General features: G+C 45.8%; 1 protein-coding gene across 1 annotated transcript in view; it reads left to right on the top strand.

Moving 5' to 3' along the window:
* Positions 1-20,898, top strand: part of ADRA1B (adrenoceptor alpha 1B) — a 49,223-nt gene extending 28,325 nt beyond the window's left edge. The window contains exon 2 of the mRNA XM_027604294.2: positions 19,803-20,898. Within this exon, the coding sequence (XP_027460095.1) occupies positions 19,803-20,410 (608 nt within the window). The 3' untranslated portion in view covers positions 20,411-20,898. The remainder of the gene's footprint in view (positions 1-19,802) is intronic.
* The last annotated feature ends 441 nt before the right edge of the window (positions 20,899-21,339 follow it).

Below are 21,339 nucleotides of genomic sequence, written 5' to 3'. Positions count from 1 at the left end.
CCCAGAGTAAATCATACAGGACTTTAGCCCAGAGCGGGAGGCAGGTTTTCAAAGTCCAGAGAGCTGGGCCTAGGGGGTCCTGCATGACAAGGCAGATTGTTTTGTGAGAGCTTCTCTGGTCCGGAGCGCCAGGTGTCACCCTTCACAAAGCACACTCATCCTCGCCCTGTCATCTGAGTTGCCTCTCTCCTAAGAAAGAAAGGAGGTACAACTTTCATCTCAGACCTGAAGAAAGGAACCCTCACAGGAATGACTACTCAAGGTCACAGTTTCTCAACTCGGATTAGTCATCCTTTTTTTAAAAAGTCACTTTGAGGGGCACCTGGGTGGCTCAGTCGGTTAAGCGTCTGCCTTGGCTCAGGTCATGATCTCCAGGTCCTGGGATCAAGCCTGCATCAGACTTCCTACTCAGCAGGGAGTCTGCTTCTCTCTCTCTCTCTCTCTCTCTCTCTCTCACTTGGCCCCTCCCCACCACTTGTTCTCTCTCTCTCTAATAAATAAAGTCTTTCTTTAAAAAAAAGTTATTTTTATTGAGATTAGTTTTGTCTTTATTGCAAGAAGTTAATGCTCATTGTAGAAAATTTAAAAGACATAAAAAACCAAAAAGAAGACAATAAAAGCCACCCAAAGAAGCTCTCACAAAGCCACCCTTCCAACATAATCACTGAAATATTTAATGCATACTTTTTCAGCCACTTTTCTATGGGTATAATACAAACTATTTTGTAACCTGCTTTGTCTTCTGATATAGTATGAACATTTTTTCAATGATACTCACTAATTTAATCTTTACTAGTTGAGTTGTATGGATCATGGAACCAGTCACTTATGTTGGATATTTGCGGTTGTTCCTAATTTCCAGTTACAATAAATAATGTGACATCAGATCCTAGTATCTAAATAATAATCACTGATATTTATTGTGTCTCAGGCATTGCACTAAGTGTTTTATGTGCATTACTATCTAGATGGATAAATAACATTACCTCCATTTTACAGATGAGGAAACTGAGGTCCAGAGAGCTTAAGTAACTTGCCCACGGTGACATAGACAATGACTCTGGAGCCAGTGCCCTTTAAGAACAATTTCTAGAATTGTAATTTCAGAGTAACTAAATACATAAAATTGTAAGTTCTCTGCATCATGTTACCCAATTGCCCTCCAGCAGGCATATCCCAGTTAATACTCCCACCATCAGAGTCTAAATGCCCGTCCGTTTGCCTGGTCACCAACACAGGGCACTATTAACGTTTACTCTTCATTAGAGAAATGAAGCCCAGACTCCCTGTAGTTGATCTGTGCTCTTTAGAGCATGCGTGCAACCCAGTTCCTGACTGAGACATCGATTTTCTTTAAATCAATGGTTCTTATCCTTTTTTTGGTACATGGAATCCTCTGAAAATCTGACAGAATTTATGAAGCAGCTACACAGAAAATGCACATGTGCCCATCAGATAACCACTTATTTTACAGGGATTCACGGACACCATTAAGAATTGCCGTGCTTATTAGAGGATTGATACATCAACAGCATTGAAACTCAAGCTAACCCACAGGACGAATAGACCCAGTCAAATGCTGGTTGACCAGATGGTTCTTTTAAACAATCCTGCAGCATACAAACCCAGATCAGAAGAGGCTGCAGTAAGATGCCCAGGCATGACAATTTGCCACGTTGGGGTGGAAGCAGGTACCCAGGTCAAGACTCTCTCCTGAGGTCATGCTGTCCTCCAGCGAAGCAGCAAGAGCTCAGAGCAGATGGGGGACCAGCCCCGGCCCGCCTCCACCAGGCATTTCGGCAGCCTCCAAAGAGCAAGCGCAGGATCCTGCTGCCAAAAGGGCTTCTTCCCAGGCTGCCGTTTTTCATGATCGCCCCCCACATTCTGCTCCTTTATGGATTGGAAAGCCTCATCCCAGATCAGTCAGACCTCCACCGACCCTCCCCAACAGCTCCTGTCGCAAGCAATTGGTGAGGACAGGAGGGGAAGGGACATGAAAGCCAGGGCCTCGCCCTTCCATCTGCTGGGAATGCCACTTGGCCAGGCAGGCTTTTCGGGGAGCCGTCCTTGGCCTGAGCACATGCTTCTGGAAGTAACGGGGCCATTTTCCATAATGGTCCTCTTGAGGTTCAGTGACATCTTCAGAATTGGGAGGGAAAATCCAGTTGCAGCCTGGAGGGAAGGAGGTGGACAAAGGAATTAGCATCTTTAAGTGAATTGCCCTTTTGGGTGACCTCGTGGATAATTTAGCTCCATCTGGATGGACAGGTTGCAGTGCCAAAGCACTGTGAGATACACACAGAGAATGCAGGCAGCTTCTCAACCTAGAACCTGAACTGCCCTAGCTTTGCCGCCCAGCCATGGCCAGCTCTGGGGTCTCATTTTGCACAAGACCACCACATCTTTGTCAGAAATATGGGGCAGAGTCATGATGGAAAAAGGGACTGTTCTGCCTTTTACGGCTTCATTCCATCTTTTGAGCTGTATCTATTTTTCTCCAACCTATGAAAACATTGCCCTAGTCTCTCACTTTTGCTCTTGGCATTGCCCCTCTGCCGATGATGGAAGAATCTGTGATTTAAACATCCCTTTCTCCCCCCACCTTCTTGGGCCCCTGGGACTTACTTACTTTTTATAAGGCAGGATATGGCAGAAGGATGACTTTTCAATTCTAAATAATTACAGTTCCTCCTGGATTTGGCAGGGAAGATGAGTCATCTGAAAACTAGTCTATTCACACCCAAACATGACTCTTCTGTTTCCCCCAGCACCCCACACTCCCCTGAGGAATCTGCTCCACTTTTTAAAATGTTCTTTTAGTCCTCAGTTTCTTGGTGGCCTTCCTCACACAGTCAAAACAGCATATGAGGGGAGAGCAAGAGCTTGTGGGTTGCAATAAAACTCTACTATCTCATAGCCCTGTGACTCTGAGCAAATTACTTCTCTTCCAAGCCTCAATTTCAACACCTGTAAAATGGGGACAGTAGCTGTATGTCCCACACTGAATTGTTTTGGGTACTGAATGAAATAATGCACATGAGGGGTTAGATACAGCGCTTGCCACCTATAAGATCTCAGTAGGTGGAACCTGTTGTCATTGTGGCTAAATTCGGATCACCACCATCTTCTGTCTTTTCTTTGGAACCATCATAAGGATTGAGTCCATTTCTAACTATCATGAGAGTCAGCATGCATTCTCCACCTTCCCTATGATCAGGACACTGTGTAGGAAGTCACGCCTCCTCTCAAGGACAAAGTACCCTTAAGTTACAAGCTCTCTAAAACACACTTGCTTCGTTGCCATTGCAACCTCACTGCACCCCTCCCATAAAGAGGACTCCTTGCCCTTCCAGTTCCTGGCTCCTCAAAACGTGTGAGGAGGGAATTGTTTTTTGCAGGAAAGTTCTCTGAAAGTGGCAAAGTCAAATAACATCTCCTTCCCAAACCATCACCCACACACGTCTCTCCATGCTTCCGTGTAACCAGCGCCTCTGGGTTTTCTTCCAGGCACCCTCACACCGAATGTTCCGGGGAAATAACGAGTCTCCGGTCTGTGGGAATCAGCACTGAGGTAGCAGAAACATCAGTTGCTCTGGTGTCAGGCCTGGAATTGAACTCCATCTCCACCACTCTGTAATCTTGAGCAATTTCCTAAATCACCCTAAGCTATAGTCTTTCATCCATAAAATGGGCACCTCGTGGCTTGGGGGGGACTGAATAAAATCATCCTTGAAATCTCCTTGCTTCCCCAGTCCATGTTAATCTCCTGGATTAAATTCTCAGCCAGTTCCAGGCACCTAGGAAGTGCTCAGTAAAGACTTGCTACGAAATGCAGCAAAGCAGGGGCAGTGATCTACAAATCTCCATCAAACGGAGTGGAGCATTTATTTACATGGGAAGAGATGGAGAAAATTGTGTTCTCTGAAAATCTAGATTTTCTGTGAAGAAAGGACCCGCCTTTGGGAAATATCTTAATTAGAGCTGAAAGTGGAAATTGAAACCCGTCTCCCTCAATCACTGTCCCCAACTGTTCCCTCCCTGCTGCCCTCCCCAAAGCCAATGTCAAAACAACTGGAAGAGAGAAGAGAAATGCTCACCTTAAGAACGAAAGAAAAGAAAAAGCAAAGAATTTGGAACTCTTGGAGCAATCTGGGAAAAGAAGAGCTAACACAGGAGGGGCAAGGAGGCGAGCCCAGCATTAAGCAGTGCTTCAGATGGTTGGTGCGGGTGATGTTCCTCTTGTGGGATCACTGCCTTGAGGTGAGATAAGCAGAGCAGGCTGTCAAAGGAAATGGAGCCCAAGAAGCAGGCGAGACGGGAATGAAGTTGGTCCCCCTGCCCCACACGAGGAATCCAGAGACTTTGAAGGGAGGATTTTGGACTTGACATAGTTAAGGAAAAGGGACACTCAAGATAATCCCACCTCGCTTTCAAGGGGCAGGAAGGCTCCCAGCTAACACCTGGGGTACACATATATAAACAGCACAGGCCGTAAATGTTGAACCCCTCCAGTCCTGTCTTCACACAAATTCCCAGAAAACATTCTCACATGGCCTCAGCAAACCCAGCCAGCTCTCCGTCCTTCAGGCGCTTCTACCTGGAAAGTTTCCTAGCAGTGAGGAGCCTTTGCGCTCTGAGAAAGGGCTGGAATTTCAGGGTCGTTTTGTGGCATGCCTGTGAACCTAGATTGAGAAGCAAGATAAAGTCCCGCTTTGCAAAAATCTGGAGAGTGGCATGCATTCAGCGGCAAAGACTAATCATTTTATTATACAGTATTCACGAGGCCAGCCGTGTGCCTAGCTCTCGAGATGCACAAAGGCAGGAGAGGGCTCTGGCGAAAAGACAGGACAGCCTGGAGACAGCGGAGTAGCATCATCACTCACTCTGTGGTTGAGAAGCTCTGAGGGCTGCAGGCCCCCCCGCAGGGAAGAACAGGTCCCAGCCCAGACCATGCAAGTGGAAAAGAGACGATGTGCTGTCCATGGGTCCCAGGCCCAACCTGAGCCTGCAAACCAGTTTGGAAATAGGGAACAGTTTTGATTATCACCAGCCAAAGGACAGAACAGAGGGATGAGTCAGAGAGAGGAGGGCAGGGAAGTCGGCAGACAGCTGCTGAGGGAAGGGATGAAAAGCCTCGCACGGAGCCTAATGGCCTAAGTGGCCCAATCTCACCATTTCACCATCTGATTCCCCAAGGCCAGTAATTGTCCCTGTTCTCTCACGGAGCCTTTCATCCAAACACACCGAGCCTCTCCGCCCGGCGGCCGGCTCACGTGTGCCTCGGAAGGAAGGCGCAAGTATGCGAGGCCTGTTTGTTCTGGGCTCAGAGACGCTGTGGCTGCAGGTGTATGTCTGTACCTTTTCCCCTCATTTTCATTCCACCTCTAAAACCAAGGGAACACACAGCTTAGAATCTGAGAAGGAGGGGGCCCGGTAGCCCCCTCATTGCATTACGTGAAGAAATGGGAGCCCAGAAAGGTGATGATCTGCCAGCTACTCACAGTACTTTGGCTGTTTCCTTCCCCTACATGCTCAACCTTTCTCTCTCCCTCCCCCTTCCCTCTCAATTTCTCTCTTGCTCTCTCTCTTTCATGACAAAAGCAATGTTCGTTCACTGCAAAAATAATCCTAAATACAAAGTGAAAGTCTTCCCATAAACCCATCCCTCAGAAATAACCACCAAGAACAATTTGGTATATATTCACCCAGATCGCTTTTTCTGTGAACATGCTATGCACACTCACCTCCCCCCCCACACACACACAGAGTTTCTTTATAAAAACAGATCATAGAAGGCATGGTTTCCTGAAACTTGCTTCTTTCTAATTAATTCTGTCATGGATATCATTCCTTGTAGACTTAGCTCACTGTTTTAATAATGTGTGATTTTTCGTTGTGTGATGATACATGGCTCATTTCAAAATCCCCTATTGTTAGAAATTTAGGTAATTTCCTATTTGGAGGGGACGTTCCTGCAGCTCCTTGTACTTTTCTCTCTCCTCTCCTTTAAGAGTTCTTCTGAAAGATAAATTCCTGGACATAGTGTACTTAGATCAAAAGCTATGCTCATTTTAGTTTTTTTAGACAATGCCAATTTTCCACCCAAAATCTACACTCCACCCAGAATATACAAAAAGGTCTGTTTCACACGCCTTTGCCAAGTTGAGCATAAGCAGTATTTTAATATCTTCCAAACTAATAGACCTGAAATATTTTGCTGTTGTTTAATTTACCTTATTTATTCTGTAAAGGAATTTTACTACATGTTCACTAATTCATTGGCTGTCTGTTGTACTAATTTTTGTTATTTGCTTATCCATAATGATTTGCTTTGTTTTCTACTGAGTTATTTTTTCTGAGATTGATCTGAAAGAGAGCTTTGTGTCTTAGAATTATTACTCCTTTTACTACTGTTTGAATTACAAATATTTCTCTCAATTCTTCCTTTAACTTTTTCAAAGTTTGTAACCTTATTGAAATGTCTAGGCAAACTCATCAATGTTTTTCTTTACAGATCCTGAACTTCTGTCATGCTTAAAAAGTCCTTTCCTATTTCAAAATTATAAAAATATTCACTTACATCTTCTAATATTTTAATAATTCTTCTACTTAAAATCTTGGATGCATCTGGGTTTATTTTGATTAAGAAATAAAGTAGGGATCTGGTTTTATTTGTTTCTAACTAGCCAGCCTGGTGTCCCAACACTGCCTAGAGAATCATCTCTTCTTTCCCATAAACATTGAAATGGCATATAAATTCTCATGGATAGTTGGCTCTCTTTCTAAAGTATATAATCTCATTGATCTATCTGCCTTTTCTTGCACTTCCTGCTCTGGTATTTTTTCTTTTAAGATTTTATTTATTTATTTGAGAGAGAGAAAGAGAGAGTGGGCACGGGCAGGGGGGAAGGGCAGAGGCAGAGGGAGAAAAGACTCCTCTCACTAAGCAGGGAGCCCAATAGGGGGCTCAATCGATCACAGTTCTAGGACCCTGGGATCATGACCTGAGCCAAAGGCAGACACTTAACCACTGAGCCACCCAGGCATCCCTGGTATTTTTTTCATTACTGTGATTTTATGGTAGGTTTTAATATCTGTAGGAGTGGGTTTACCCATCTTCCCAATACCGCCGTTCTTTATTTATTTCAATTAAACTGGCTATTTTTTTTCATGGTTATTCTTCCATCTTCCATATTCTTCTATATATATTCATTCTATATATATATTCATTCATTCTATATATATTCATTCATTCTATATATATATTCTTCTATTTTTTTCATGGTTATTCTTCCATATTCTATATTCTTCTATATATTTGGATCATTTAGTGCCCCCCCTCCAAAAAAAACAAACAAACAAAAAAACCGTCCTGTTGGCATTTTAATGAGGTTGTCTCGAATTTCCTGGTTAACCTGGGGAGAACTGAAGTTCTCTTGAATAGAGACTTCCTGTACTAAAGCAAGCTATGTCTCTCCATTTATACATGTCTCCTTTTTATGCCCCTTTATAAAGTTTTATAGCTTCCTTCACATAGGTCCCACTAATACTCAGTTTCTGAAAGCGTTCTTCAGGGAAATTGCTATTTCCAGTGAGGTCAAAGCATGGAACACACTCAGTTCGGTATCAAAGATGGGCCCTTAAGTGCTGTGGAAACCACTCCATCCCATCTGCTCTTAACTCTGGGCCTACACCAGGAGGTAGCTTCCCTCCTGGAAGATGAAATGTGCCAATCAGTTAGTCAGTGGGTAATTGATGGCACTGATTGCATGCCCAGTATAGGGCACAGACCCCCCTCTTCAAGGAGGTTTGATGCTGCCTAAGGAGACAAGGGGCACATCCCTTAAGAATGGCGTCCCATATTAATAATCTATGTGCTGCAGACTCTGTTCTGATGAGAAATAAAGAAGAGGACTAGAGCAGTCGGGGAAGTTTCCAGGAAGGAGATGGGAACTAAACTGGGTGTTGGCATGTGGTTACCACTTAAAGAAAGAAAGAAAAGGAAGGAAGCAAGGTATAAGCAAGGGAATCACTCCACAACCATTTATTCAGCACCTCCTATGAATCTGAAACTGGCGTAGTCACGTGAAGAGGAGGTTATACGCTCAACAAATGTTTTTACACATTCACTATAAGGCAAACTCAGTGTTAGGTGCTAGAGAAACCAAGATGAGTAAGATAGACCCTGGCCTTCAGGATCTTGTAAATAAGTGAGATAGACTCTCAGCTAAGTCCAACAATTGTTATGATAGGAATCTGTGCAGCAAATAGCAAAGACTCTTAATCTGGTGATGGTGCACCTCCTGGGTACCCATGGATGGGATTCAGTGGGTCTGTGAGCCCCTCAAATTAGATGGTGCTAAGTTATCTGCATAACCAGTATTGGCAGGTTAAGAACCACTGGAGTAGAGTGACATAAAACTCTTGGTTTCTAGATCCTGGCATCTTAATGGCCAGATAAAATATATGTAAGACAATTCTAGATTTCCCCCACCGCAGAGGTGTTCTAAGAGTTTCAGAGGCAATGCCCAGACTTGGACCAGGTAGATTTGGGTCTGAATCCCAGCTCTGCCATTTATGGCTGTGTGACCTTGGGTGAATTCCATTCCCCTGGAGACTTGATTTCCACATCTGTCATTGAGAAATGAGAATTAGACAACCCGCCTCTCCTCCTGCCTGTGGGGAGGGTGAAATTAGGTAAGGTGTGCGGGTCACCTGGATCTTAGCAGGTCTTCATGGACTGTTCATTCCCTCCTCATGCTTTTACACTTCCGAGGAAGCCACGTAGGGTGGGCTGTGGTTGTGTGTAGGAGGAATCTGAGCCAGGCCTGGAAAGGATGGAGAGGAGGAAGGGAGAGCGAAAGGCATCTCGGACCAGTGGACAGTGTGAATAAAGGGAAAGGAGCCAGAAAAGTCAACTCATGTGTTGTGAAGATTCGGTCCATTGCAGCCAAGTTGAGAAGGTCTTAAATTCCAGGCTCAGCAGTTTGAACTTTATCCTATAAACTATAGGAGCCACTGGAGGGTTTGGGGCAAGAGTGTCAACCTCATGGTGAGGTGGCTTTCAGCCCAGCCACTGCTCATCCGTGAATTCCAAGATACCCAGGAAAACAATTTTAAAAGTAAAATTGTAACATGAGCTAAAGCAATGCTTTTCACCTCAGGACCTGGTTAAAAAAGCAGATCCTGATTCAATGGATCACTGAGGTTCTGCATTTCTAACATGCACCCAGGTGATATGGAGGCTGTTTATCCATGAACCTCACTTTGAGTAGCCAGGGGCTAACATATTTCAGTTTTATTACTTGTATTACTATTATCATTCCTGTAACACATGTTGGCTGAGTGCCTGTCATGTGTCAGGCACTGTGCTAGGCCCTAGGGAAAGAGAAAAATCAGACATGAACTCTCTTTTCTAGAAGCTCACAGTCTAATCAGAAGTGATGAGGCATAGCCCTCAGCAACTGTAATTCAAGGTAGAAAGTGATAAATGCCGTATTTGTGGGTTCAGATAAAGTGCTTTGACAATTCAGCAAAGAGAGAGATTGTTCCCAGTTGAGGGAGAAATTGCCTGGTGCTTAAGGAAGTGAATAGAAGCTTCTTTTTCTTATTATTAAACAGTGAATAAGAACCCAGGCTTCACAGTTGGATTTTAATCCTTACTAGACACGTGACTTTGTTAATCTCTTAAACTTCAGTTGTTTCATCTGTAAAATGAGATACAGTAATAGCAAGGCTGCTAGAAGGATTGCATGAGCAAATGTGTGTAAAATATAGTACCTAATAACCGGTCCTAGGTCATTGTAAATGGTGGCTCTGGTGACTATTATTGTCTCGTTTGCTTTAAAACTTAGCATGGGTCTCTTGGCCCCAAAGATATTGTATTTGTTGGACAACTTTATGATCTCATTCCAGGGTTAAGTGGCAAATAAAAATGGAAAACCTCAAAGGGAATTTCCAAGTCCAAGGAAACCTCCTTTATAAAACTGGTGCTGAAAGATTAGCAGCTATTTCAAATTTTTTGAGTTTTTATTGTGCCAAACTGTTTCAGCTGGGGAGACTTGGCTTGGCTGTAGGTGTAGCTAAGTGCTCCTAATAAGAGCCGTGTTGAAAAGGAGTTCCACTCAATTTACAAGTTGATCAAAATGGGTTTACCACCCACTGGCTCCCCTGAGGTCATCAGCTTGTCTGATTCTGTGAAATAGGTCAAATCAAATCTATAATCCTAGAGTCTCAGAAAGTCAATGCCTGGGGGCATGTTACAAACCACCCAGCCCCTGGTGGGTGCTTTAGGTCCCCATGCCCTGGGGTATCTCCAAGGCCACCTGTTGGTCATTCCTCCAATCAATGTTTAATGAAGGCCTTGGACAAGTGCCACTTCCACCTGTATCTCCAGTTCTTCATCTGGAAAGTAGGGATAATCCCACTTTACTCACAGGCTACTGTAGGAATTAAATGAAATAGAGTCTAGGGAAGTTGGCTGACACATCACAGGGACCCAATAAGCACCGTATCTTTTGGTTTACTTCTTATTTTTTAAATAATATTCATTGGATTTTTCCCAATTACAAAAGTAATTCAAGTTTATGGAGAAAATTTTGGAAAACACCGAAAAGCACACAGAGGGGAAATTCACCCATGATTCTACCACCCAAGGATAAACACTGTAGACGTCTCCTTCTATGTGTATCCTTCAGTCCTTTATCCATATCCACATGCTTATTTTGTCTCCCCATGTACTATCTTGGTGGTGATTGACAGCTTCTGTCAAAGGCGGCTTGCATTCAAATTCTAACTCTATCACCCACTGGCTCTGTGACATCCAGCGACTTACCTTCCATTCCCCAGAATGTAATGGTCATGGCCTCCAGGAGGCGCATGCAGGTTGGCCACAGTCACCTAGAAGTGCTGTAGACGACCGTGTGGAATGGCGCCCCCTAGCGCTGCGCCGGGCACAGCCATGCTGGGCTGCTTGGGAATACAGGCGGTTGAAAGCAAAGGAAGATTAAGCATTTCCTCAGTGACTGGCACAGAGTAAAAGCTTGTCAAATGGTAGCCACTACTCCACAAACGCACCCTGTGGTTTTGAAGACTGGAGGCTCACAGAGGGTTGAGACCTTGTGTTCCCTGCTCTGATTTGTTGAATGACATTTTAAGGGTGACCCACTGGGACCACATCCAGCCAAGAAATACTTCTCCCTGAGTAGATCCCGCTCAGCCTTGGCGTTTGAGCCTTACACTTCCCAACCCCTCTAAATCGCCCTTGCCCTCAGGCAGGCAAAACCCAGTGGCATGGGTGGGCTCACTGCACCATCTGCTAGCCTCTGGGAGGTACCCCCCCCCAGCTCCCCCTCCTACACTCCCCACCCAGGTAGAAGTGTTCCAATGATGTGTTGTCCCATTGGATTAAAAGGCCTCAGTAGGAGCCACAGCGTTTCCTGGGCTGCTCCTAGGCCTCTGCTCAAATTCACTAGGGATTTGAGCTATTGTGCAGGATAGCTTGAAATGACAGCTAGAGGGGCGCCTGGGTGGCTCAGTCGTTAAGCGCCTGCCTTCGGCTCGGGTCATGATCCTGGGGTCCTGGGATCGAGCCCCGCATCGGGCTCCCTGCTCCGCGGGAAGCCTGCTTCTCCCTCTCCCACTCCCCTCTGCTTGTGTTCCCTCTCTCACTGTGTCTCTCTCTGTCAAATAAATAAATAAAATCTTTAAAAAAAAAAAAGAAAGAAAGAAATCACAGCTAGAGATGGCACAAGAAACTGAATCACATACTCAGTAGATCAGTCGGTCATTGAGCAAATATTTATTCAGCAGCTACCACGTGCCCCAGGCTGGGTTCTCCCGTGAGAAAATTTTTCCCTGTTCACTTTTCCCTCAATCCCTTGAGTTCCTCAAAGTGGAATTCCTCTTAGTTTAGCAAGTAGTTAATACCCCGCAATCCCAGCTAATCTCCCTTTTTGAAAAAGAGAGCAGGCCTCAGGCCCACCACTGTCTGGAGCAATCCAGAGATACTAATATCATTTTTTTCATCTTATTTTTCTCTACTATGACATTCTATTTATAACAAGTGGTGTCAATTTAAAAATAGTGACAGAAAGCTTCCTAAAAAATGTTTAGTTTAGACACCAAAGGTTAGTTGATCTAAAGAAATGCATTGAGTAACTAGTGCTGAGGGAGCTCCAGACTTGAGACAGAGTCTTTCCCAGAAAAATGAGTGAATATTGCATACAATTTCAGCATGTTTGAGAACCATAGGGTGCCCATCCTCGGGTCTGTGTTGGACAGAGCATAGGGTGGGAGTTCCCACACCCGGTCAGCACAGGACATCCTGTGCTCTTTGCCACATTCCTCATCTTTGCAGCAGTAATACTGCGTTAACAACAGTGTTGGTAGTAATAGTAGTGGCTGTGTTTGAAGCCGTCAGAATAGTTGTGCTTATTGGGTGCTTTTGACATGCCCGGCACTTACCGAACCCAAGTTTGTCTCCTCCACACAGAAAAGAACTATCACTGTCCCCATTTTCCAGGAATCTGAGCCTCACTGAGCTCAAGTAGCTTCTCCAGAGTCAGCACTTGAACCCAGATCTACCTACGTAAGACGTCTGAACAGGTCCCTAACCACTGACCTGCACTGCCTCAATCAATGTTTGTTGAATCACATGAATGATGCTTGAACATATTCTGGCAGTCTCTCTGCTAGTCACCAGCCGAGTGACCTTGAGCAAGACCCTCACCCTCACTGAGCTTCTGTTAAAGAAGGTTTCCTGGCCCTGTCAAGCCAGGATTCTAAGATGCAGGGCAAGGAACATCACAGCATTTCATGAGCAAGAGAAGTGGCGCTAGGCTCAAGGACATGCACTACGAGCTGGTGGCCTTGTCAGAAAGGCTGACACAGCCCTGACCTAAAGCAGAGAGAGCAGGCTTCCTGGAACCACATTTCCTTGCTTCCCTCTCTTCACAGCTTTTTGGGTCCCCAAAGGTCTGTTTGGGTGCCCAGGAGATAAGATCCCTATCACTGATCCTCTTTCACGCCAAAGAGGCTCAGCACCTCCCCTAATTAGCTACGGCTTCTTGGCTGCATCGGGACCACCTGGTGTAGCAAACAAGACCCCTCAGCCCAGTAGCTTCTGTGCGGCTGGGGGGAGGGGCGGAGAGAAGGGGCAGAAATATGCTTGGAATCCGAGAGGCCGCCGGTCCAGCCTTTGACACACACTGCCCCCCTGTGGTAGGTGTAGAGAAGAGGGCACGTCCCAGCAAGGACGGGCAGGGCTTCCATCTCTGGCTTCAGGGAGAGAACCCCGATCAAACCAGTCAACTAAAGGAGGGAAAGTGAGGCCCAGGAAGGGAAAGCAACTCACTCAGAATGATACATCGAGTTACCAAACATAGGTCCCACATATAGATTTCCTGTAATTAGATTTCCAGCCCAATCGGTGATTGACAAGAATAAGAATTATTTGGTTGGGGTGCTTGGGTGGAGCAGTCAGTTAAGCATTTGACTCTTGGTTTTGGCTCAGGTCGTGATCTCAGGCTCATGAGATGGAGCCCCAAGTCCAGCTCCGCTCTAAGTGCAGAGACTCCGTCAGATTCTCTCTCCTCTCCCTCTGCCCCTTCCCACTAGAGCTCTCTCTCTCTCCCTCACAAAAATAAATAAATAATCTTAAAAAAAAGAATTATTTGGTTAATTAGCGTTCATGCAAAGTTGATTGGGTGGCAGGCTCCTGGTACCCTGAGTGCTAATAAGGATTTTACATGATTTATCTTCTTAATTCTCAAAATAACCCAGAGGCATTGTACCATTATTAGCCCCATTTTACTGATGAGAAAACTGAGGCTTAAGGACACTGTAAAAACCTGCCCAAGGTCACTTGGCTGCTGGTGAGACAGCCTGGATTCTATCCTAAGGAGTCCAATTCTAATAAGGAAAGAGACTCCCTATCAGAGGTCACTGAGGGTTTGCTCAGGGTGGGCATGTAATACTGGGGTCTGCAGGAGGACAAAATAAAACAGAATGCAAAGGGAACAAGAGGGCAAAGCCATTATTCAGCTTTCAGACAAGTGAGGATTAAAGACTGACCAAAGCCAGAGTTGTAGAGAAAATATCACAATCATACACAGCCAATGGGAAGGTAAATTGGTTACAACTAGCTCAGAAGGCAATTTGGCTAGCTGTCAGCACTTAAATGTGCCACTGACTCAGTGATTCCTCATGTAGGAGTAGATCCTACAGAAACACTCAAACATGCAAAAAGCAAAACGCATAAGGCTTTTCATTACTATAGTTTGTAACAGCCAAAATTGGAAATCACTACTTAACTATCATTAGAAAAGAATTAAGTTTGGAGAAAGTTAAACTAGTATATGTCCAGACCGTAGGATGTAATGTTCTGATGTGGGGAAATGTTTTATATACATATACATGTGCATAAATTAAATATAAATAATATATATATTTAAATTAAATATAAATATATTTTTCAGATTTATTTATTCACTTTAGAGAGAGAGAGAGTATGTGAGCGCACGGGAGGGAGGGGCAGAGGGAGAGGGAGAGAAAATCCCAAGCCGACTCTGCGCTGAACTCAGAGCCTGACGTGGGTCTGGATCTCACAATCCTGAGATTACCACTGAGCTGAAACCAAGAGTCAGACACTTAACCGACTATGCCACCCAGACACCACTGTCTTATACATATTCTAAGTGAAGAAAGAAATTTGGGGAAAGGTACGTGTATGACCCCATTAAAAAAAATCTAAAAGGATGAAAATAAAACTGTGAATTCTGGGTCCTCTATCTGAATGGAGAAGAATTTTTAATTTATATTATGTAGAATTTTTTGTAATGTAATTTTTTTAAATCAGTATCTATCACTCTTTATTTTAGGTAAATGAGGTGGTTGCTATATATATATTTTTTTAAGATTTCATTTTTAAGTAGTCTCTACACCCAATGTGGGGCTCAAACTTACAACTCTTAAGATCAAGAATCGTATGCTCTACCAACTGAGCTAGCAAGGGGCCCCAAGTGAGGTTTTTTAATAGACTATTTTTTAGAGCAGTTTTATATTCACACCCAAATTGACAGAAAGGTACTGAGATTTCCCTCACACCCACTGCCCCCACACAAGCACAGCCTCTGCCATTATCACCAGCCCCTACCAGAGTAGTTCGTTTGTTACAATGGATGAACCTCACGACACATCATTGTCACCCAAAGTCCATAGTTTACATTAGGGTTCACTCTTGGTGTTACACATGCATGCTATGGGTTTGGACAAATGTATAATAACATGTATCCGCCATTATAACATCATATAGAGTAGTTTCACTGCTCTAAAAATCCTCTGTGTTCCCTCTATTCATCCCTCCATCTGTTATTTTTGTAATAAAAATATACAAATCTGGAGAGGGAAAGAAAAGAAATTAAGAGGTAGTCCTTGCCCAGAAGGAATTTAAAGTCTGAGTGGTGAACGAGGACTCAGCCAGCCCTGGGATGGCTTTACAACTTTAACAGGCAAACAGTAAAATAACAGAATAAGATGTGATTGTATACCTTCTGTGGAATAAAAAATAAAGAAGTCAATGTGAGTTGGGAGGGGTTCATCAGAGCAGAGTTCCTGGAGAAGGCTCCTGACTGGGCCAGGATATAAAGTATTTTTAGAAAATGGCCACTATTTATTATTTATTATCCCCGTGTCAATTATTATCCATTTTACATGGATATTTTCTTGTGTCCAAAATAACCCTGTGGGACAGATACTATCTCCAATTTATGGATGAGAAAATGGAGGCCAATTAACTTTTCTAAAGTCAACAGCCAGTACACCAAAAAAGGGGACTCAAAACTAGGTCTGAGTGATCCCACACCCTGTATTCAAGCCACGGGATCACATTGCCTAAATCGGCAGAAGGATGATGACACAGGCAGGCAAAGAATGGAATGCAGAGAATGACCTTCTCAGAAGAACTAGTAGCTCAGGGAGCCCAAACTCACAATGTGGCTGTAAATAAATGCTATGAAAAAAGTCAGCATCATCCCCGTACTTTTGGCTGAATACTTCTCAGAGCCATAGTCCTTGAAGAATACTTTGTAAGAAAATAAAGGCAAAGATCCAGCCCATCTTTATCCTTGATAAGGGGTTTCCAGTATGACGGAGGTGAAGAAGAACCAGAAAGAAATGCCACGTGGGCGTAGGAGGACAGAGTAACATTTATGCCGCTTTCGTGGTACCACAGGTATTCTGTTGCAATGACCTGTTAACACGTCTGCCTCCCCACTGGTCTGTGGGCTGCCTGAGGGCGGAGGCCACACCCCAAGTCATCTCTGTATCCCCGCAGCTTGGCCTCCTGCCTGGCACTTAGCAGAAACTCAGTATTTGTGGAATGAATGAATGAGCAAACGGATAGATGTATAAATATGGAAATAGCTACTACTCTCATATGTTGGTGTCCCGATCCATAAAGTGGGACCGACAATAGCACATGCATCAAAGGATTATGGTGATAATTAAATGGGCTGATGGTATGAAGGTTGAGCACAAGACCTGTACAGAGCACACACACAGTATAAACAGTGGTTCTGAAGAATATCAGCCATTGGCATTATGGCTGTTAGTGTATCCTTTAAAAGAGCCAGTCTCTAAGGATGTATCCCCATGAAGCCATTTATATTTTACTGTCAAATTCAATGAGGTTAGCAAGCAATGCTACGAGTCTGTTTTCAGGAAGCTGCCCTACTCTTGATCTCCTCACTTTTGCATGACTGTCTATGCATCCCCAGCCCTGGACCCTAAGTGTCCTTGTTAGGGCAGTGTGCCTGCCTGTATACACGCTCCATCAGCATTCACCCTCCAGGGTAATGCACAAGGTTTCCTCTCTTTTCCACCTTCTCTCCACTTCTCCCAAAATTTATTCTCCAGTTTTGAATCTGTCGAGACCAGTGTCTATGCCCTTCAGACTCAGTGACAGAAACAAGAACATCCCCATGGACAGAGACAACTCATCTGGTCATGGGTCCTAAGTGTTCACATGCCAAATGTCCACTTCAGCCGGAGCTTTCCATACAGCGTCTTAATCCAAAGGAGTATCTGGGAGGGTGGGATGAAAACCTAATGGTGCCGGCCTTGTAGCAGATAAGACCACGAAGTGGCACCCTCATCTGCCTCCCCAAAGCCAACCAAGAATCTAGCCCACTCCCACGTTTCCCCCTGAGTTGGAAAAAGAATCAGTGTAGCAGGTTGCTTGGCTGGCTCAGTCGGTACAGCATGCACTTCTTGATGTCAGGGTTGTGAGTTTGAGCCCCACGTTGGGTAGAGAGATTACTTAAAGAAACTTAGAAAAGAAAAGAAAAGAATCAGTACCTGTATAATTAGCACTTACATTCATGCATGGGTAGCCCTCTTTCCTTTTTTTTTTTTTTTAAGAGTTTATTTAGAGGAGGCAGGGGTAGAGGGAGAAGGAGAGAGAGAGAGAGAGACTCTCAAGCCGACTCCACACTGAGCATGGAGCCCAACGTGGGGCTTGATCTCAAGATCCTGAGATCACGACCTGAGCCGAAATCAAGAGTCGGACACTTAATCCACTGAGTCACCCAGGCGTCCCTGGATAACCCTCTTTCTAAGTTTAAACCCTTGCCTGGCTTAACCCTGCACCAGGAGCCCAGGGACATGGTTTGAAGTAACAAAAAAGGAAGGAAGGAAGGAAAGGAGGGAGGAAGAGAGGAAGAGAGGAAGGAAGGAAGGTCCTATAAAGTATAATTGCATTTATCAAAACATTTAAAGGTATATATACAACAGGAAAAAAAATCTGAAGGTGTATGCACCAAATGTGATCTCTCTGTGTTGCGGGGTTATGTGTGCTTTCAAAATATTTTTTTTTCTTTTTGCTTTTTTGTATTTTCTCATTTTTCCACAAAGAGTATTATAAATAGCATTTTAAAAACATATTTTGTGGGCGCCTGGGTGGCTCAGTCGTTAAGCATCTGCCTTCGGTTCAGGTCATGATCCTGGGGTCCTGGTATCGAGCCCCGCGGCGGGCTCCCTGCTCCGCGGGAAGCCTGCTTCTCCCTCTCCCTCTCCCCCTGCTTGTGCTCTCTCTCTCTCTCTCACTGTGTCTCTCTCTGTCAAATAAATAAATAAAATCTTTTAAAAGAAAAATAAATAAATATAAATAAATAAATAAATAAAAACATATTTTGTATTCAAACAGAATTTAGTTTAAATCCCAGCTATACTACCAACATGCTGTGTAACCTGGGGCAAGTCATTTACCCTCTCCAAGTCTTAGTTGCCTTACATTTAAAATGGAAATTGTTTTTAATTTAATTTGCCATAAAATATTTTTAGCTCTGAAATTAGAGGGGTGAGTTAATCATGTTTCTCCATCATAGCACCTCATTGTATTTTATTGATTGATTTCCTTTTATTTCCATTTCCCTCTGCCTACACCCTTAGGCAACTATTTTGTGTTTGACATTATTTGAAGTTTTTTTGCAAAATGTGTGTGGTTGTTTGGTGTGTTACTTAAATAGTATTATGTTGTAAATCTCCATTCTGTTTCCTATTCGTTCATAAAGAATGATGTTTTTAAGATCTTTCCATAGTGCCATATGGACATGCCATCCAGGGCTCTAAGTGCAACATAATCGCTGTGCTAGGCATCTACCCCAGTCTACTTTTCCATAATTCCCAGTGAGGGACACCTAGGTTCTCTCCAACTCTCTGTCACCATAAGCAGCACTGCTCTGAATATACTCATGCATGTCCCCTTATGGACCTGTGTGAAAGTTCTTTGAGATCTATGCCCTGGAGCAGAACTGCTAGGTCAAGAAGTCTGTATATATAATTAATGAGACCAAGTGGGGCCAGAGTCTCCAGAACTGCTTCACAGCCTGTGCCCCCACCAGCCATGCAGAAGGCTCCCCCCTGTCCCCACAACCCTACCTACATCTAGCACTCTCCAGCTTTCTGATTTTTGCCAGCCTAACAGATACGTTGTATCTTGTTGTGGTTTTCATTGTAATTTATTTGACTCCCTAATATTTTGAGCATCTTGGTCTATGTTCGTTAGCCCTGAGGTTTCCTGTTTTGTAAATTGCCCGTTCATTTTCTTTGCCCACATTTCTACTGGGAATGCTCTTTTTCTTGTTGATTTACAGGAGTTCCTTATATATTCTAAACATCGATGCCCTGGCAGTCTTAAACATTGGAAATATCTTCTCGCATCTTTGCCTCACAGTTTATCTTTTTGAAGTGTTAAGTCGTGTTTCTTTCACCCCCTAGATCAAAAAGATCGTCCTTTACGTTGTCTTCTTTTACCTTTAAAGTTTTACCTTTCACATTTAGGTCTTTAATACCTCTCATATTTACTATGGAAATAAATCGGCGTCTGCTTCAAGGCCTTTCTGTAGGACAAAATAATATAGCTAAGCGCCTAGCACAATGCTTCCGACCTAAGAGCTGTGCGAATGCAGGTGATGATGATTATCGCTGGGGTAGAAAGTGGTAAGCGTTGTCCCGGGAAATCGAGAGAAATGGGAGCTTAGGTGCTGGTTAGCTAGACCAGAAAAGGTTTTAGGGGTGAAGCGGAAGTCATCGAGGTTGGCCCTAAAAAGGAATGTCGGATTCGCTCACTGTGAGATGGAAAGGAGAGCACTCCGGGCAGAGAAGGTGGCCTGGGCAGAGCCGTGGCGGCGGGGGTGCCGCGCGTTCCCGGCGTTTAGGCGGAGCGCGCGGAGAGGGCCCGACTACTCACGAACTGACGTCTGTCTTTCTGCCCCTGTGCCCACCCACCCCCCTCCCCGCTGCAGGCTCCCTGTTCTCCACCCTGAAGCCCCCCGACGCCGTGTTCAAGGTGGTGTTCTGGCTGGGCTACTTCAACAGCTGCCTCAACCCCATCATCTACCCGTGCTCCAGCAAGGAGTTCAAGCGCGCCTTCGTGCGCATCCTCGGGTGCCAGTGCCGCGGCCGCCGCCGCCGCCGCCGTCGCCGTCGCCTGGGCGGCTGCGCCTACACCTACCGGCCGTGGACGCGCGGCGGCTCGCTGGAGCGCTCGCAGTCGCGCAAGGACTCGCTGGACGACAGCGGCAGCTGCCTGAGCGGCAGCCAGCGGACCCTGCCCTCGGCCTCGCCGAGCCCGGGCTACCTGGGCCGCGGCGCGCCGCCGTCCGTCGAGCTGTGCGCCTTCCCCGAGTGGAAGGCGCCCGGCGCGCTCCTGAGTCTGCCCGCGCCCGAGCCCCCCGGCCGCCGCGGCCGCCACGACTCGGGCCCGCTCTTCACCTTCAAGCTCCTGGCCGAGCCCGAGAGCCCCGGGGACGACGGCGGCGCCAGCAACGGCGGCTGCGAGGCCGCGACCGACGTGGCCAACGGGCAGCCGGGCTTCAAAACCAACATGCCCCTGGCGCCCGTGCAGTTTTAGGGTCCCCCCCGAGGGGGGGGAGGAAACCATCGTGGGGGGGAGGGCGGGAGGGGACGTCGGCTCCTGGAGACGCGGGCCCGGGGTGGGGGAGGGTCCGGGGGGGGAGGGGGGCAGCTGCTTTTCTGGCAGGGGCATGGGTGCCAGGTACAGCGCGGAGAGCTGGGCCGAGCATGCTGAGAGCCTGGGGGACCCGACGCCGGCCGGGATTTCCGTCTCTCTCTCTCTCTGTACATATCCAAACGAGTCCCTTGTACATGTATTTAACCGTGGGTACACGTGCGTGTGTCTGTGCGGTGTCCGTGTGGTCTGCATGTGTGTGTGGGGGGGGGCCGCCCGCGCGGGGCCAGAGCGAGTGTGCGCCCGGAAGGCAGCGGGGGCGTTGTTTGTCTCGTGACTTCATACCTCTCAAGCCCTTCCTTGTACTTCACTTAATGATGGCACTTGGGCGGGGTTGGAAACAAATTGGACATTAAAGGTCATTTCTCCTGTGCGCCTTTGAGCAGTTTGTGAACGGGGAGGTGGGCAGGATCTGGAGTTTCCTTTTCCCATTCAGGTTTGTCCCCCGTCCGTCTCCCCGGTCCTGTGGCCAATAGTTGTGCTGGGGCCCCTTGGCCCCCCTTCTACCCTTGCCGTTATTGCCCTCCAGGGCTAAACAGATCTGACCCTGTGGCTGAAAGTGAGCTGGTGGATTGGTCCCATAAATCCTGCTTGCCTGCTTTGGACCGTTAGTAGTATCTAATCCTTCTGCTGTGGACAACACGGGGCAATGTCTGGCTTGGTCCTAGGGACCCCAATCCCAGCTGGGGCTCTGTGGCCAGGAGAGTAGGCAGGCCTGTCACTTGAGAGGGATGGGACTCAGACAGAGAGATGGATTGGTTCCTTTCACCTCCTCCCTGCACCCCAAGGCCAAACACTCCATTATTTACCTG

Source organism: Zalophus californianus, chromosome 5 (genome assembly GCF_009762305.2).
Source record: "Zalophus californianus isolate mZalCal1 chromosome 5, mZalCal1.pri.v2, whole genome shotgun sequence".
Lineage (NCBI taxonomy): Eukaryota > Metazoa > Chordata > Mammalia > Carnivora > Otariidae > Zalophus > Zalophus californianus.
This window is presented reverse-complemented; position numbering and strand designations above follow the sequence as displayed.